General features: G+C 49.0%; 1 protein-coding gene across 1 annotated transcript; it reads right to left on the bottom strand.

The window, feature by feature from the left end:
- Positions 1 to 4135: 4135 nt before the first annotated feature.
- On the bottom strand, positions 4136 to 6543 carry Kcna7 (potassium voltage-gated channel subfamily A member 7). The gene is made up of 2 exons (XM_015496572.2): positions 5756 to 6543; positions 4136 to 4959 (listed from the first exon to the last, which is right to left on the bottom strand). Exons 1-2 carry the CDS (start codon positions 6308 to 6310, stop codon positions 4144 to 4146), a joined length of 1371 nt encoding a protein of 456 aa, XP_015352058.1. The 5' UTR covers positions 6311 to 6543; the 3' UTR covers positions 4136 to 4143.
- Between the last annotated feature and the right edge of the window lie 9588 nt (positions 6544 to 16131).

Raw genomic sequence — 16131 nt, 5'->3', positions numbered from 1 at the left:
GGAGGAGGCGCGAGGCTCTTACCTGGGGCGCCCTCCTCTGCTCCCCGGCTGCCCCTGGCGCGGCGGCGGCTCCTCCTCCGGCTCGCTGGCTGCAGGGACGCCCGCTGGCCCGCCGGCTCCGCGCGGCTCGCGCTCGGGAGGGCCTGGGTCGGGGGCGGGGGCGGGGCGGCGCCCGACGGCGGAGGAGGGGCGGGGGATCCCGCCTTGCACGCGCGTGCCGGGACCTCGGAAGCCCGGCCTGGCTCGCGCAGCCCCCGCACCGCGGTCCCAGGAGTCGGGGCCCAGCCCCTCCTCCCTCAGACCCGGGAGACCAGGCCCCCGCCCCCGCTCCAGACCCCGGGGTACCAACCCCAGCCCTCCTCCCTCAGACCAAGGGTCCTGGATCCCAGCCTTCCTCCCTCTGATTCGTGTGTCTAGACCCAGTTCTCCTCCCTCGGATCCAGGGTCCAGGCCTCCTCTTTCAGGCCCCCCCTCAGATCCAGAGGTCCAGGCCCCAGCCCTCCTCTCTTACACCCAGTGGTCCAGGCCCCAGCCCTCCTCCCTCACACCCAGGAGATGGGCCTGAGATCCTATGCAGTCTTTTGCCAATTCAATGTCAATCTGGGGGCAGATTCCCACCCTCTGCTCTCATCCCCACTTTCCCAGGAGCTCCCCGCCAGACATTAACCAGCTGGGCTTGGGCAGCGATAAGGCCCGACGCCTCAGAGACAGTGGATGTGGGGGGCTCTCCTACAGAGTCCTGTCTCCTGGAATTTCCTGGGTGGGGACTGGGGAGAGGGTCTTGTCCTGAGCTCAGACAAGAAAAATTCAAGGTATTAAAGGACTCGGGGACAAAAATGTTTTAAGAACAGGGTGACCTGTCTAGAGAAACTGAAATTATTCAGATGCAGAGGGGAGGAGAAGCCATAGAAATAGAGGGAAAAGGACAGAAACTAAGGGAAAGAGGCGGGCAAAGACCTAGGGCGAGGGATGGGGAACAAAGACCTGGGCAGAGAAGACAGAGGGGCAGACATCCCAACAGAAGGGGAGGGAACCCGGGGAGGGACAGGGCCTCGGAGAGAGCCCTTAAGAGATGAGATAGGAGCTAGAGAGTCCTGGGACGGCCCTATGGGTGGCAGGGCCTGCACCCTACCACACCTCCATCCTGGGACTCTGCTCCCCTCCTCTGAGCTATTTTTAGAAAGAAAGCCGACACCTGCCTTGGGGGGGGTCATCAGGCACCCCTCCCTCAGCCTAAATATAGCATGGCAAGGTGGCAGGAAGGGTGTCCCCGGATTAGGGTGTTCCCCTCTCTGTCCCATGGCAGCCAAGGCAACACAGAGGGCGGCTCCAGTTGTTTACTGGAGGTGGGGAAAGGGCCACTTCCCAGTCTGAATGACGTCACCATTCCCGTCACCTCTCTGACCTCTTCGCACTCCCCCCATCCAGGCACAATCCACTCCCTGAGAAGAGGACGCTGTGTAATTTCCAGGCCCTGAAGGGTAACAGGGATGAGTGTTCAAAGAGGAGGAACCAGGAAACAGCCTGCCGCCCTTCTCTGGGTCTCTCTCTCCTCTCTTGGTCTCTTACTCTTCCCAGCCCTCTGCCCTCCTCTTTCTTGCCCTTGGAATTCTCTCTTCTGCTGGGATTGGTCCTCTCTCCAGGTCTCCTGAGTGTCTCTGTGATGGGTTCTGCACCCCAATACTCTGCTTTGTCTTTTGCTGTGAAGAGGGGAGTCTGCCTCCATTTCTGTCTCTGAATGTAACTTTTTATCCATTTCAAAAAGAATGACTGCCTAAAGGTATTTTTTTCAACCATTATCAAACTCTTCCTGCCATCTGTATCTTCTCACTTGTTGTATAAAAAAGTTAGTTTAGGGCCTGGGGCTGTGGCTCAGCGCTAGAGTGCTTGCCTAGAATATGCAAGGAGCTGGGTTCAATCCTCAGCACCACATAAAAATAAATAAATAAGTAAAAGGTATTGTGTCCAACTACAACTAAAAAAATATTCAAAAAAATGTAGTTTAATTAAATCTGGAGTTTCCAAACTGAATTTCTTTGCTATATTCTGAGTTGCTTAGATGGGCTCACAGGGAGGTGGGTCCTCAAACCAATTTCCCTCTGGTGCCTCGAAGGAAGAGTTTATTTGACTCAAAAAAGGGGTGCTAATGAAGAGCTAAAAATAATAACGGCAACACTCTGTAAACCACTGGATAGGTTTTAATAAATTAATACAATACCTTGAACAATGCCTGGCACATAGGAAGCCCTATATGTGTTAGCGATTGTAACCATCCTCCTCTTCCTCCTCTAAATGCCCTTCATTCTGACTCTAGAAAATGTTTGGCTTTGCTACCTTGGGTAACAGCGTACCTTCTGAGCCTTAGTTTCCTCATCTATAAGACATGAGACTACTGGCCTCAGGAAGTCCCTGAACACCACGGACTGTGGGAACATGTGAAGCCCAGCAGCCAGCCACAAGCACCCCCACCCTGGTGTGCTGTGTGACCTTGGGAAGCTATTGCCCTTTTGAGCCTTGGGTTCCTCTCCTGGAAAACACAGAGACATCCAGCTGTCAGACAGTCTTCCTGAGCTGCAGGAAGATGGATGATCTCTTACGATTCTGAGAACAGAGACTGGGCCTCTCTTTAGGGTCAAGAATACCAGTTTTTCTGCCTTTTGGGGGGGCAGGGAAGGAGGGGCTTTCTTTCTCAGATGCTGTGTGGTCTGTCTTCATTTCTAGTGTCTGTCCTTCTCTCTTGGGGTGTCTGACACCCCCCTCCAGGTCTCCATGCCCCATTATTGGTCTCTGTACTTCTCTCTGGGTCCCTGTCCCCTTTCCTCTGGGTCTCTATTCCCCTAAGGAGTCTTCTCTCTATGGGTCTCTGTTTCCCTCCTCTGGGTCTCTCTTTCCTTCTTTCTCTCTTTCTGTCCCACCATCTCTCTGGGTGTCTGTCTTCCCCTCCTTTTTGTTCCCTTATTATGTCTGAACAGAGTACACACAGCTTTCTCGCTGTCTGTCTTCCCTCATGGCTCTGACTTCCATGTCTCCATGCTAAACCACAAGGGAGGACAGACAGAGCTGGGGCAAGATGAACTCTATGTGGGGTAAGTGGAAAGAGCATCTCCATCTTCCTAGTTCACCTGGAGGCCCTTTTGATGAACACCTGAATCCAGGGATTCAAGACCCAGTCCCTCACCTCCAGGGAGTAACGCTGGGCCAGTGGTTCAGTCCATTGCCCAGATCCACAACACCACACTTCCTCCTGGATACATGACTCTTGCCAAGTGCTGTTATCCTTAGGTCCTGGTGCTCCCACTAAGTGCAAAACCACCTAACATTGCCCTGTGGATCCCATACATATAGTCCAACTCAATCCAACAGAATTCACACAATGACCAAACTCAGCATGGTCCTGTGAGACTCCAACAGTGTTATGACCCAACTGAACCAGCCTTATTGATACAACTTGACAAAACCCTTAAAAGATGAACTCAGCCATAGGTTCCAACCCAACTTAACCCACTGTGACCTAGAAAGCTCATATTCTATTACTTGACTGTGTATTTCTACATGACTCACAAGTTCACAGAACCTAAAAAAACATGGTCCTAGAAGAAATACAACGCCACACAATTCTCGACATGTCTCAACACAACTCAACAACACCATGCATGGAACACACAATGGACCTCCACAGTGCCATGGGGGACTACCTGACTTGATCCAGCACAACTCTAGGGAGCTCACAAATCCTGTGTAACGCAGTTGGACAAGACTTACTCAGACTCAACAGCCAACCCAACCCAACGTGGACCTAGGAAACACACAGCATGATATGTATTTGTATAAAAAATATACAAATATGACAAAACCTATCTCAACACTACCCCAAAAGGCCCCATGAGCTGTGTACTACTCAATGCAGTACAAACCAGCGGAGTTCCCCCTCAGCCCAACACCAGCCGTTGCCATTCTTGGCTATTTGAGGACCCACAGGAGCTACCAAACCACACAACTCAAGACCCAACAAGACTCAGCGTTCCCCACTTGTTACCTCTTAACCTAGATCTTTCTAAACCCAATCCCCTCCCACTATTTCCCCCTCTACCCTCCCTGCTTCCCTTGGAGGAGGTGTGAGGTCCTGCAGACCTCAACTGTCCCTCACACTTCAGTGACCAGGTGTTTCCCAGGGGGCGCCCAGAGTGGAGGTGGCAGCTCAGGCACTTCTCCATCCATCAAGCCCCCATTGGCCTTGCCCTCTAGAGTGCCACAGGGCTGTGTGTCCACATGGCTATACATCCCGGCCTCTTCACCCTCTGTCTCCCGGTGGTAAAAGTAGCTGAAGTTGGAGACAATGACTGGTACAGGCAAGGAAATGGTCAGCACACCAGCGATGGCACACAGAGAACCCACTATCTTGCCACCCACAGTGACAGGTGCCATGTCACCGTAGCCAACTGTGGTCATGGTGACCACTGCCCACCAGAAGGACTCAGGGATGCTGGTGAAATGGGAGTCTACTCGATCAACTTCAGCAAAGTAGACTGCGCTGGAAAAGAGGACCACCCCGATGAAGAGGAAGAAGATGAGGAGGCCCAGCTCACGCATGGAGGCCCGAAGTGTCTGGCCCAAGATCTGCAGGCCCTTTGAATGCCGGGACAGCTTGAAGATGCGGAAGACACGCACCAATCGGATGACCCGCAGGATGGCCAGTGACATGGCTGGTTGACCCACACCCCGCTGTCGGGCCAGCTCAGTGCCCAGTGCCACAAAGTAGGGCAGGATGGCCACAAAATCGATGAGGTTCATCACGTTCTTGAAGAAGACTGCCTTGCTCGGGCAGGCCACCAGGCGTACCAGCAGCTCAAAGGAGAACCAACAGATGCACAGCGTCTCCACCACAAAGAATGGGTCGTTGAAGGGCAAGCGGGAAGTGGTTCCTGGCACGGGGCTGGAGCCATTCAGCCGAGCGGGGAACTGCAGGAAAGAAAGGGTTCAGGAAGGGACAGGCCAGGGCTGGGACATGGGAATGGTCTTATTCATTGAATAAATATCCAATTACTTTCTATAGATTGGTCAGTGGTCACTCTCCCAAGGCCCCAAGTGACCCGATTGTCCCAACACTCCCTCCCAGGACCCAAGGGAACATCCATGGAGAGCTAATTTTCTGATCTCCTGACCCATGGGTGGCTGGAAAGGTAGTCTCTGCCGGGTCACCGAGGGCAACTCCTGACACGATGCTTGAGTAGGGTGCAACCCTTTCCTTCCAAAGTCCTCCCTCCCAGTTTTGATTTTCCAGAGCAGAGAAGGGTCCCTGTGCGCTGCCCCTTCGTGCCCTGACTTTCCTTGCCCTCCCCAACCCTAGCCCAGAAAATAAGGGCTCAAGATCTCTGTTCGACTTTTTGCTCACTACCCTCAGCCTGACTTTCTCTGTGATTGATCCCTCCTCCTCTATCCTCAGTCCCGTTCTCTCTCTTCAGGCCTGGCTTGAACCCCTCCAGTCCATCATTCCCACTGCTTTTCATATTCCATCCTACAGCTCCGATTTTTCATGTTCCTGTCCACTTGCCCCTGCTCCAAGAGCCCTGTGCTCTGCTGGCCTGTTTCTCACTACAGCAACCGGCCTTCTGTCTGACACGGCAGGTCCTCCAATTCTGCCTTTAGTGGGAGTACAGGTCAGACTCTGTACTTGCGCGTAGCCCCTTGCCCCACCTTCTGATTGGTCAGGTCCTTCTGAGCCCCGCCTCCCTTCCAGCCAGGCCCCGCCCCTCACCGGGCCAGCTGCGGCCACTGAAGCTAGTCCTGGGTCGTAGCGGTCATCGCGGAAATCGGGCAGCGTCTCGAGGCAGAAGACTACGATAGAGACGAGGATGACAAGCACAGACACGACGGCCAGCACGCGCGCGGCCTGTGAGCTCTCGGGGAACTCGAAGAGCAGCCAGAGCTGGCGCGCGAAGGCATGGCGGGGCAGAGGGCGCTCAGGCGGCACTGGGCAGCCCTCGTCCTCACGCAGGCGCGCCAGCGCCGCCGCGCCCAGCCCGTAGAAGGCCACCTCCTCCAGGAAGACGTCGAGCGGCACGTGCGCCGGCCTCCGCAGCCGCCCACCCGACTGGTAGTAGTAGAGTACGGCGTCGAAGCTGGGCCGATGTCGGTCGAAGAAGTACTCGCGGCGCGCACCGTCGTAGAAGCGGCTGCGGCGCACCGGGTCCCCCAGCAGCGTGTCCGGGAAGCGGCCCAGCGTGCGCGCCCGCGTCTCGAAGCGCAGCCCGGCCACGTTGAGCACCACCCGCTCGCAGCAGCCGCACGGCGGCGGGCACCGCGGCTCCATGGCGCGCGTAGCCCCGGCGACCCGCGGACGGACGTGTGGCCCCGATGCCCGGCCCGGCGCGGCCCGCCTCGGCCGCCGCCGCCGCCTCCCCAGCCCGGTGTCCGGTGTCCGGGCGTCAAAAATAGCCCGGCCATCCCGCCAAGGGCGCGGGGGACGGGGTCGCCGTGGACCCCCGTGCGGGGCGGACGGGCAGCCCGGCGGCCCTGCTGCCCGGGGCGCCCGCCTTCCCCCAGCCCCGCTGCACCGCTCTCTCCGCCGCTGTCGGTGTCCTGGGCCTCTCTTCACCCCGTCTCCCTCTCGCTGGGGAGCTGTGCTCTGCGTCTCTCGAGTCTCTGTGTGTGTCCTCTCTCTCTTCTCTTTTTCGCTCTTGGAGTCGCATATTTCTCTCTCCCTCTTCCTGTCTTTCTGTCTAAGTCTCTGGGTCTACTTGTGTCAGTCGCTTTGGGTCTCTGTTGGGGATGTATCTTTGAGTATCTCTTTACGAGTCAGTTATCTCTGAGACCTGTCCCCCTGAGGACCTCTTTCTGGGGATCTCTTGTCTTTCTGGATCTCTGACTTTATTTTGATCCTTGTTTCTCGAGAGGTCCGTGTTTGTGTTTTGCCTTCCTTTGTCTCTATTTTTTCTCTGGCTCTCTTCTCACTGGTTCTCTTAGTCCTCCGTGTCTCTGTCCCTGAGTGTCTCTGGGTTTCCGCCTTTCTTTTTGAGGTCTTTTCCTTTCCCTGTATCCCTAAACGGCGCGTGTCTGTTGTAGTGCCTCAGGAGGACTCGGGTCATTTCCTTGAATCTCTGATCCTTACCCTTGGTGATGCCCTGGTGGCAACTGTCCTGGTGGTTGCCCCGTCCTGGGGCCCCTTTGGCAGCTGCAAACCACAGAACATGTTCGCCCCATCCCCTCGCCAGAGTCTGCCCAGGGGTCTCCACTTGTTTTCCCTGTAAGACTTTCTAAGATGCAGCGGGACCTAAGCTGTATGTAGTGCTGAATGGTGCAAAAGGAGGCTGGGAGATGCTGTAGGGTCACTCTCAGGAACCGAAGGGCAGACTGAAGATGGCCTTCCGGTCACCGGTATCCGGTGACACCGAGTAAAAATAGCCCATCAGATGGGCTTGGGGAGGTTGCTGGTGGTGGGCATCGGTTCCCCACCTCCACTGGGAAGGGGGTTCTGGGCGCCCTCTGCTGGGGGCATGGAGAGACGCACTAAGAGTTGTAACTGCCGATTTTTTTTTTTTCTTCTTACCAGAAATTGAACCCAGGGAAGTTGTACCACTGATACATATCCCCAGCCCTTTTTAAATTTTTTTTTAAATTTTGAGACAAGAGCTAGCCAAGTTTCTTAGGGTCTCGCTGAGTTGCTGACCCTGGCCTTGAACTTAGGATCCTTCCACCTCAGCCTCTGGAGCTGTTGGCATTACAGGCATGCGTTGCTATGCCTGGCTCCTGTTAATTTGCTTTTTAAATTATTTTTAAGTTGTAGATGGACAGAATACTTTTATTTTTTATGTCGAACCCACAGTGCTTCACACGTGCTAGGCAAGTGCTCTACCACTGAGCCATAAACCCAGCCCTCCTGTCAATTTTTGAGGCATTCTTTTTGTTTATTTCTGGAAAGCTATGTCTCCTCTCTAGTTGTCTGTCCTCCTCCTCTGTGTGTTTGTGTGCATTTCTTTCATGGTTTATTTTTGGTTTTCTATATTGCCAGGCTGGCCTTGAACTCCTGGGATCAAGTGGCCTCCTGCCATAGCCACTCCAGTAGCTCTCCAGTTGCTGGCTTGGCTCTTTTGTGGTCTCTGCTGGCCTCTACCTGTCTGATTTGTCTCCCTTATTTCTTTGTTTTTATTTTTTCTTCCATTCTCTGACCTCCTTTTGTGGGTCTTTAAGCTCTGAGTTTCTGTGTTGGTTGCAGGACGAAACCTTTCATAAGTCAACCCAGAGCTCCTTCAGTGGCCCCAGGTCTCTTCCATGAGTCAAGGTGGCATCATGGTGGGGCCTGGTGATTCATAGTGGCTACTCTTCCCATGGCTCTTTCATTTTCACCCAGCTTTGTACACCCTTAATCTAATCAGTCCCCCATCCTTTGCAACTTCCAAACCTTTGAAGGGACAGAAAGTCATGGACTATCAACAGCAGCATCTCCAGTAACCCCTCAGCACCTCATTCACCTTGTTGCTCTAAATGACCCCCCTCCTCCCCATAGACCCCACTTCCCTCTGGCTGCTGGGCCTGGAGGTAAGGCAGATGTCTTCCTTCTTGTGGCTTTTAGTCAACTCTACCTGACTTTGAAAACGTCAACTTTTTTGGAGCTGATGCTGTCTACGGATACATGTTCCCATCTATCTCTTTCTTTCTTTCTTTCTTTTTTTTTTTTTTTTTTTTGGTGTGGTGCTATGAATGGAACCCGGAAACCCAGAAACTCACTCATGCTAGACAAGTGCTTTACTACTGAGCTACATCCCCAGTCCCATCTCATCCTTTGATGAAGTCATTTCATTACCTTCTGTCCATTCCTGCTCATTCATGGACAATTTTAGATTTTGCCTACCTGTCCATCACTCCAAAATTACTGTCTTAAGCATTTCAGTATCCTCATATACATGATCCTTTAATAACCTGGCCTGGACTATATTGTAATTTCCAAAAAGGGCTTCTCAGCCAGGTGCGGTGGCACATACCTGTAATCCCAGTGGCTCAGGAGGATTGTGAGTTCAAAGCCACCCTCAGCAACAGCAAGGCACTAAACAACTCAGGAGACCCTGTCTCTAAATAAAATACAAAAACAAGTGCTGGGGATGTGGCTCAGTGGTCGAGTGCCCCTGAGTTCAATCCCTAGTACCAAAATTTTTTTTTAAAAAAGGGCTTCTCCTGTATTTCTTGTCCCACTTGGTTGTCTGAAACTTTGCCACACCCCATCACGTAGATTCCATGTCCCGTTTTTGGTGTCAGACCACTGAAGAAGGAACATTATGTGATTTCTGAGGTTGGGCCATAAGAGGCAATACAGCTTTCCATCTCAATCTTTCTTGGGATAGTAGTCCAGGCCAGATGAATAGGAACATAGGCTACTGGCCTTTGGCCCTGGTGGAATTTAAGGCCCACTGCCAGCACCTGGAAGCAGGTCTCTCGGCCCATCCAGGGTGCTGATGTTCCTGAACTATCGATAAGCCCACCCCATCAAGCCCTACGCAGATAACAGACCTATGAGTAAAATAAGTGTTCTTTATTGTTTGCAGCCATGCAGTTTTTGGGGTGAAAATACTACAACCACCACAGTAATAGATATCCAGAATGTGGCCTCTGGGTGTTCCTATTCCAACTATTTTCCCCTCCACACTGTCTGAGCATCTTTCTTTATTTCAAAAGAAAAAACAAAACAAAACAAAATTTTTTTGTGCTGCTGGGAATTGAACCCAGGTCCTTGCACATGCTAGGGACATACTGTAGCATTGAACTCTACCCCAGCTCTAAAGAATGTGGGGTGGGGATGTGTCCTAGTGATAGAGCACTTGCCTATCATGTGCAAGGACCTAGGTTCCATCCCTAGTGTCATGAAAAAAGAAAAAAGGCACTTCTTTCCATCTGTCTTTAGCTCTGACCTGTGACCCCTACCAGGGCACGGTGGATCAAATCCCATCCTAGCGAATTCTCATTCTGGGGGGGCACTGGGGGAGACTGAACCAAAGTGACATACCTATCCCTCTGCATTTGTGATCCCAAACCCAAGCCTGGTAATGTTACATGTCCCTAATCCATGCACTCTCTACTCCTCCAAGATAACTATTACTCAGCTATGTTCTCTGCAAACCTCCTGCAGCACTCAGCACCTCTTCATCTCCATCCTTGAAAACATTGAAGTTGCCAGAACGCTTCATGGTCCGACAGCCTATGCTGCCAGATCCCCTGCTTTTCATTAATTGAGTGGATCATCTGGTCCCCCCAAAGTCTAAGACCAATGTCCTGCCGACACACTGGATCCTCTCTTCCTGCTCCAGCTGCACTTTCGGCTCTAGTCATTACTTCTAATTCTTTCGGGTCTACAGCATGGGAAGGGAATAATGGTCCCCAAAGATGGCCACTTCCTAGTCCCTGGAACCTTTGACTATGTTATTTCTTATGAGAAGAGACTTTAAAGTCATGATTAAGCTGGGCGCGGTGGCACATGCCTGTAATCCCAGTGCTCAGGAGGCTGAGGCAGGAGGATCACAGTATGAGGCCAGCCTTAACAATTTAGTGAGACCATGCCTCAAATTTTTAAAGAAATTTAGCTGGGTGCAGTGGCACACACCTGTAATTCCAGCAGCTCAGGAGGCTAAAGCAGGAGAATCACAAGTTCAAAACTAAACTTGACAACTTAGCAAAGCCCTAAGAAACTTACTGAGACCCTGTCTCAGAAAATAAAAAAAGGATTGGGGATATGGCTTGGTGGTTAAGCACCCCTGGATTCAATCCCTGCGATCTCCCCCAGATGTAATTAAATTAAAGCTGTTGAGTTGGGGAAATGATCCCAGGTTATCCAAATGGCTAGGAATCTTCATGAGAAAAGCAGGGAGGTCTAATTCGTAGGGGATGTGAGGAGGGATGCAGAGATCAGAAGGTGCCAGGCTGCTGGTTTGGAAGATAGTGGAAGCGCCACCAGCCAAGGAATGCAGGTGCAGAGAATTGGATTCTCCTCTGGAGCCCCTAGAAGGAATCTGTGTGGGAGGGACATTCATTTTAGATTTCTGACATCCAGAACTGAATGCTAATAAACTTTGTTTTAAGCCTCTAAGTTTGTAGTAATTGGTTACAGCAGCTAGTGGGAAGCCATTAGAGTCAGACTCTCCCATTCCTCAATATCATCTCATGTTTTAATAGCATCTTTTTTTCTTTTCACTTTGAAGTAGTTGTTCTTGCATGTCATCCTTCATCCAGCTTCCCCTAATGACAGCATCTTATGCTGAAAGGCTATATTTGTTCAAACTAAGACATTCACATTAGTATGACATTATTCCAAGTGGCAGTTTCCACTCAGGTTTCCATCTTTTCCATTCATGTCCTCTCCTCATTCCAGGGTCCAATCCAAGATTGCACTTAGTTGCCATGTCTCCTTCGTCTTCTGCAGTCTGTAGTAGTTTACTTTTTTATTGACTTTCATGACCTCAATACTTGTGTGTGTGTGTGTCTGTGTGTGTGTATGGTGCTGGGGATTGAACCCAGGGCCTTGTGCATGCAAGGTAAGCACTCCACCAATTGAGCTATGTCCCCAGCCCATGACCTCAACACTTTTAAAGAATACCAGTTATTTTGTAGACCATCCCTCAGTTTGTATTTGTCTGATTGTGAGTATGTGCGTGGTGTGTGACTCCGGGGACCTCATGCATGCTAGGCCAGTGCTCTACCACTGAGCTACATCCCAGCCCGGTCCTTAGAGCATGTCTCAGCAGCATAGACACTGAGCGCTGCCTCCTTCCTGGGGGACTGTCCTTCCTTGCCTTTCTAGACCTACTCTCCTGCCTTTCCGCCTTCAAATTCACCATCAATGTCCTTTGCTGGTTCTTCCCGCTGTAGGTAAACCCTAAATGTTGGAGGGTTCAGCCTGTGGACCCCTCCCTTCATCTTCTCTCATCTCCTATGTGACTTTATTCAGTCCCATGGCTTCAAATACCATCTGTATCCCAAAGACTCCAAAATTTAGGTTTCCTGCTCCATACTCTTCTGTGATCCCCAGACTCAAATATTCCAGTTTTCAACTCCACATTTATGTATTTAACAGTTGTCTTTAACATATCTAAACCCAGAACCCTTTCCAATCCCTAATCCCACTCTTCTCCAAGTCTTCCCTCTCTAAACGAATGGCTCCATCATCAATCACCCAGTTGCTCAGTGGACAAATCTAGGAGTAAGGGTTATTACTATTAAGGGAAGATGAGCTTCTTTTAAAAATTTTCTTTAAATCTGTTACTTTGAAATAGTTATAAGTCTTACAGTGGACTTACAGCAAGAAAAGTGCAGAGTACCCTTCACCCAGTTTCCATTACTTTCAACCATCATACAATTATTTGAGCCAAGATTAATGTGTTTTAACTAAACCATGTACTTTAGTTTTTCTGATTCAGAATTCAACCCAGAATCCTACGTTGTGTTTCAGTGCCTCCTTAATCTCCTCTAGGAGATTTTTTTTTAGATATTTATTTTTTAGTTATAGGTGGACACAATATCTTTATTTTTTATTTTATGTGGTGCTGAGAACCGAACACAGTGCCTCATGCATGTTAGACAAGCACTGTACTTCTGAGCCACAACCCCAGTCCTCCTCTAGGAGATTTAAAAATTTTTTTTTCTTAGTTGTTGATAGATAGATCTTTATTTATTTTTAAAATTTATTTATATGTGGTGCTGAGAATCAAACCCAGTGCCTCACACATGCCAGGCAAGTGAGCTACCGCTGAGCCACAGTCCCAGCCCTCCTCTAGATTTTTAATTTCCCCTTTCTTAGGCAGGAGAAGCACTTGGGATCCAACCCAGGGCACATGCAGGCAAGCACCCTGCCACTGTGCCACACTTCTGGTCCATCCTTTTGATTTTTTTCCACATTTTTAATGGTGCATTACAGTTATACATATTGATGGGACAGCCCTGTCTTTTCTATACACTTTAATCCCATCCCTACAGACACAGAATAAGGAGCCCCCTGGGACCTTCAAAGTATATAGCTAATTTGATCACTTCTTCCCACCCACTGCTAATATCTTTTTTTTTTTTTTTAAATCAATACTGGGAATTGAACCCAGGGACTCTATCACTGAGTCACATCCCCAGCTGTTTTTATTTTGACACACGGTCTAATTTCGTAGAGAGCCTCCCTAAATTGAGAAAAGGCTGCCTTTGAACTTGCAGTCCCCCTGTTTCGGCCTCCGTAGTCGTTGGGATTACAGGTATGTGCTGATGTGCCTGGATGTATTTTTTTAAAAAAATAAATCCATTGAAGCCTGGCATGGTGGTGCATGCCTGTAATCCCAGGGACTCCAGAGGCTGAGGCAGGAGGATCACAAGTTTAAAGTCAGCCTCAGCAACTTAGCGAGGCCCCAAGCAATTTACTGAGACCCTGTCTCAAAATAAAAAATAAAAAGGGCTGGGGATGTGGCTCAATGGTTAAACACCCCTGGGGTCAGTCCCTGGTACTACTACTACTACTACTAAAATAATAAAAGTCAAATCATTAAAGTGATCTTCTAAAGTGTGAATTATGTTATATCCTTCCTTTGGCCAAAACCCTTTCTTTCATTGCAAATAAGATGTGATCCTCCCCCACATACTGCATGATTCAGGCAATAACCAGCAATGGCTGCTACAATCCTTAGATGAGAGATAATTTGGTAACAAAATATTTTCACAAGTCAAAGTCTCACTGCTCAGACTACCAAGGGGAAAATGTACCTTTTACAAGGAGACATTAGGCAGGTGGCTCCTTGACCAGGTGACCCTTTGACCAGGTGACCAAACTCAGCATCGTAACAGTGGAATCATTTGAATTATGCATCTCCAAACATGACACAACTTGAATCCGGAGTATCATTAGCAACAGGTTCTTGCCCAAAATACCTAACTTCAATCTGTTCAAGTCTCCAGCCTCAGTTTGCGTTTTATAGGGAAAACAGGAATAGTGGAACAAACTGAAATGCCAGGAGGAAACAATCAGACAAATCCAGAATGTGGGACATTCAGCAGGAAACTGGTCTGGACTTCAGGGGGAAAAAGTCATAAAGAAAAGTATGTGTCTATTCTACTTTATATTAAAGAGACAGGACAACCAATGCAATGTGTGAACTTTTATTTTTTGCTTTTTCCTTTTGAGGCTGGGTCTAACTGTTGCCTAGGCTTACCTCAAACTCTTGATTATGTGCAGCTGTGTGGCCTCCGACTGGATCCTGATTAAAACAAGATATTCTGGAGTCAGTTGGGATATCTGAATAAGGTCTGGTAAATTTTCTTAGCAGAGAAAACTTTGAGGTTATGTAGGAGAAAGTACTCATTTTTAGGAAACATATGCTAAATGCTTGGGTGTGTGAAATGCCTCTGGAATCTACTTACAAATGGTATAGGAAAAAAATATTAAGACAGGATTACTTTGTTTATTTTCATTAAACGTTGAAAAAACTTTGGACTTCTGAGAAAGCTGCAAAAATAATAGAGTTCACATATACACACACAAGCAAAATCTGTCAAAATATGTTTTAATGCATCTTATGGGCTTTTTTCAAAATACTTAATTTTTCCCACTTTTTTTTATTTTTATTTTTTTAAAGAGAGTGAGAGAGAGAATTTTTTAAAAAATATTTATTTATTTTTTTTTAGTTTTAGGCGGACACAACATCCTTGTTTGTAGTGCTGAGGATCCAACCCGGGCCACACACATGCCAGGCGAGCGCGCTACCGCTTGAGCCACATCCACAGCCCTTGCTACATTTTATTATCAGTGCATTATAACTTTACATAATGGTGGGATTCATTATTATATATTCATACGTGCACAAGACATAACAACACAGTTTGGCCAAAACCATTCCCCAGTATTTCCCCTTTCCTACCCCTCCTCCTTCCCCCCAGTCCCTTTCCTCTACTGATTGCCCTTCAATATTCGTAAAATCCTTTTCCTAATTCCACATATGAGAGAAAACACACAACCTTGACCTTCTGAGTTTGGCCTATTATGCTTCACAATGTTCCCACCCATTTTTTTTTTTTTTTTTGCATTGACTTAATTTCATAACTTTTTTTATGGCTGAATAAAACTCCATTGTGTGTGTGTGTGTGTGTGTGTGTGTGTGTGTATCACATTAAAAAAAATACATTTATCCATTGATGGACACTTAGACTGGTTCCATAGTTCAGCTATTGTGAATTGTGCTGCAATAAACATGGGTATGCAACCACATATGAGTTTTCATATTATGGTTTCTTTCATATTTCTGAAGGCATGAAATTAGTAATTTGAATTTTGCAATAATTTCTGTAGTTAAAGGGATAATGTAATCCAAGAAACTTAAATTACAATAGTTAAATATTTACAGACCCACATGGCTGCAAGCTCTCTTATGACCAGCAATGCATGATCACGGCCCTCTGATCCCAAATCAGAGCATCTGCACTTTGCTGTTAAGCCCACCCGGATTTTCCTTGTATCCAGGCTTTTTTCAATTGTTACTTCTTCAGAAGAATTTTCCTTGATCCCTTTTTCTGAAATAGCCTCGCTCCCACTACCCATTCTCTTAACTATTTTTCTTCGTTATGCTGGCAACTGTCTGAAATTATATTTTTTAATTTAAATGCGTTTAGTGTTTTCCCCAGTACAATGTAAGCTTCAATAAGGAAGATTTTGCTTTATGACGTGGCGTGTCCACAGAGCCCACAGAACCTAGCACACACCTGGCGGTAGACGAACAGTTCTGCCAATTAAACAGACGTCACAGCAATCGTGATATACATGAAGGGACTCTTTGCCAGGCGGCGGAGGGGTATAGCACAGTACAGGACACAACGCACATGCGCAAAAGATCCGGGAAGTGTTAGAAGAACGGGGCGGAGCATCGGGAGAGTCTCGCGGATACAGACGGTTTGGAGCCCAGAACTCAAGGTGCGGCAGCGCTTGGTGCGGAGCGCGCGTGCGCATTGCGGCCCCTGCCCAGCTCGCGGCAAGTAACTTTAATGCTCCGGAAGGCAGGGTAGTGACCTTGCGCGTGCGCTGTGTCCGCGGCAGAGTCCGATCCCAGTGTGTGGTTTACACGCTACTCGAACGGCGCGTGCGCAGTGGGACGGCGGAGGGATTTGAGACCGAGACCCACCCCCCTG

Source organism: Marmota marmota, unplaced genomic scaffold, assembly GCF_001458135.2.
Source record: "Marmota marmota marmota unplaced genomic scaffold, marMar, whole genome shotgun sequence".
Lineage (NCBI taxonomy): Eukaryota > Metazoa > Chordata > Mammalia > Rodentia > Sciuridae > Marmota > Marmota marmota.
This window is presented reverse-complemented; position numbering and strand designations above follow the sequence as displayed.